This window comes from Merops nubicus, unplaced genomic scaffold, assembly GCF_000691845.1.
Source record: "Merops nubicus isolate BGI_N331 unplaced genomic scaffold, ASM69184v1 scaffold7304, whole genome shotgun sequence".
Lineage (NCBI taxonomy): Eukaryota > Metazoa > Chordata > Aves > Coraciiformes > Meropidae > Merops > Merops nubicus.
This window is the reverse complement of record NW_008604808.1, coordinates 1,629-4,346: the sequence shown is the minus strand read 5'-3', so window position 1 is coordinate 4,346 and position 2,718 is coordinate 1,629. Positions and strand designations below refer to the sequence as shown.

At 48.5% G+C, this 2,718-nt stretch overlaps 1 protein-coding gene across 1 annotated transcript in view; it reads right to left on the bottom strand.

Annotated features, from left to right (window-relative positions):
* Positions 1-2,718, bottom strand: part of ST3GAL1 (ST3 beta-galactoside alpha-2,3-sialyltransferase 1) — a gene marked incomplete at its 5' end in the record, with an annotated part of 12,958 nt that overhangs the window by 8,620 nt on the left and 1,620 nt on the right. The window contains one exon of the mRNA XM_008939131.1: positions 1,103-1,282. Within this exon, the coding sequence (XP_008937379.1) occupies positions 1,103-1,282 (180 nt within the window). The remainder of the gene's footprint in view (positions 1-1,102; positions 1,283-2,718) is intronic.

The following is a 2,718-nucleotide window of genomic DNA, read 5'->3' as shown; positions in this document are numbered from 1 at the left end:
GAAAGAGTTGAAACACTTCTCTCTGGAATAAAGTAATCTGGTCTGCTCTTGCTGTCTATGTGCAGCAAGGTGCTATGGAGCAATCCACAAGACTGTGGGTATACATCCAGCAAATAAACTCACACACAGTACAAATTTCAAGTATTTAATTCTCTGGATTAGGAAAAGCCAGATTACAGGAAAGGAGAGAATCTCCTAGCAGGCATCCAGAAGAAACATAAGTTTTGTTCATGTTTCTAATTCTAGTGCTGATGTAAATGTATTAAGCAGGACAACATTTCCTTCTGAAAGCACTGATAAAGACGATGGAAAATAAATGCTGGTGTGGCACATTATTGCCAGGCAGAACAGACAAATGTAAGGCCAAGGCATGCAGGCCACACCCCAAACACACACCAACAGTGTCTCCTCTTCACAGCTCTCAATCACATTCCACCAGGAGAGACAGACCTAACTCCTGGCCAACCTGTCCAGGGGAGGATGCTGTGGAAGGGGGACCGAGTGCTGCACTCTGCTTCTGCTCTCACTGCATGAGCAACCTGCACATTCCTCTCTGCCTTCCTTGTCCTCTTCTGCAAGTGGGATAATACATGCTGGAGGATCACTTGGCCACCAAAATATCTCAGATGGGAGAATCCAGGTGCCTAGGATCACTACTAAATCAATAACCCAGCAAAGAGTTGATTCTGCAGGTGGCTTTCTGATGGGTATGTCTGGGTACGGGCATGCTGGCTGCACTCATTGTACTCCCAAGGGACTGGAGAGGAGGAAGGATGAGCAGAAGCCCAAAACAAGGCACTGAACCCCCAAGCCCAGGAAGCCACTGCTCAAACTGGCCACTTCCAGCAGCAAAACCTCCTTTTTTCATTTCTCTAAGACCACTGTGTAGGGCTGTGAAGAACTGGATCTTCACCTCAAGCACTCCACCATCAGATCAGGCTTTTCCCAGAAAGCAAGTGTTCAGGGTTGAACTCTGACCTGAGAGGGTCTGTACAAGTCCCCTGGGCTTTATCAGAAGCAGAGATTTGCCCAGTGTAGGCTTTAATCTCCTACAGCAACGTGAGGTACAGGAGCTCCCCCCCTTCAGCCTGCCCTTACTCACAAGTTGATGGTGCCTGTGGTGAGAGCGGTGACCACCCAGCGCAGGTCCAGGGTTTTGAAGGGGATCAGGACCATGCTCACATTTTCTGCCAGCTCTTTGTAGCTCTCAGGGTAAACGAAGTGGTGAGTGGTCTTGCTCCCAACATCTGATTCATAGCCAGCGGTGGGGGCACGGTTCATTCTGCAGCCAAAAAGTAAGAAGTGAGAGAGTGAGGAAGCAGGAGAGGAACTGGATAGGTACAAACACAGGTGAGTCTTCCCCAAATAGCTTGCCTGAGGTGGCAGGAAAATGTTCCCATGACTGAGTGCCTCCTTAGTATGCAGGCTCTTCAGACAGCCTTGGCAGGGTGTAGGGGTCCTCAAGGAGGCTGAAATGACCATCACCCATGTACATAAATTACCAGTAAATGAAAGCTCAGGTTTAGTGCAGGATTCCTTGGACTCAATGGGAGTAGACACCAAGCAGCTGTATCTCTGACCACATCCTTGTGTTCCCTTTACAGTCAGAAAGCTGGTCAAAAGAGTGATGAGTTCATGAGGACACATCTTTCGTCCTAATGCTGCAGCCTCCAGCAGGTCAGAAAAGCATTGCCCTGAAATCCATCAGCTGGACTTCTTGAAGAGTCACTCCCCCTCATCTATACAGCTGTATTTGGGTATCTAGGGCCAAGGTAACAAACCATGCTATGTGTGATGAGAAACAGCAAATATTTCTTACAGTCTTCTCATGAAAAGACACCAGAGCCACACTGACAAATCCAGGACCTGCTGCTGCCACTTAATTTACTCAAACCTCACTTTGCAGTATGGCCTGCAACTCTGCTACACCCACAGACATGTGGTATGCTTTAGGCAACCCAGGTGTCCATGCATGGAGATCTGACCAGGGCCCACCAGGGCTCAGTCCAAACGTGTTGGCCAAACAGGTCTACCTTACGTTGGGTGTATCAGGGGACAGAGTAGGGGTTTCTGAACTCAGGACTGCAGAAATGCTTCTGCACTTCTCTTTGTTCCTGAAAGCAAATCTGGGGACACATCAGCAATCCCTGCCATGATGCATTAGCTCCCCACTGGTAGATATCTGTGCAACACCATGGAGAAACCCCCGAGCTGGCCCTAAGAAGAATGGGGCTTCCCTGCAGCCCAGTGGAGTCTTCTACAGGGACATTAGCTCAACTCCTGGCAGAAATGCAGGGAGTACAAGGAAGGATGTAGATGACAAGGGGATGAGGAGCGTCGTACACTTCCAGAAAACATGCTGCCCTGGTCACTGATAATGGGGGAGGTAAAATCTGTTTATCAAGTCTATGCCAGGCTGTGTTATTGCAGTGCTCTCCCAGGTGAATTAGTTAAATTTCCTCTAACTCCCTCAAAGGGAGTTATTAGTGTAGGCAGAATAGCCTGCCAGCCTGTGTGGACTTGTTATCCAGTTAGCCTCTTCCTTGCCAGCAACCCACATCATATTGTGCAGAAATATTAGTAAAGCATGAGACTTACTACAGCTTATCTTGAGATTAGTCAGTCTATAGTATAAAATCCTTGGGTCTAAGTACCTTCCCCACTATCTGTGGGGCTGCTTGTGCAACACAGCAGAAGGCAGCCATCACCCTTGGGCTC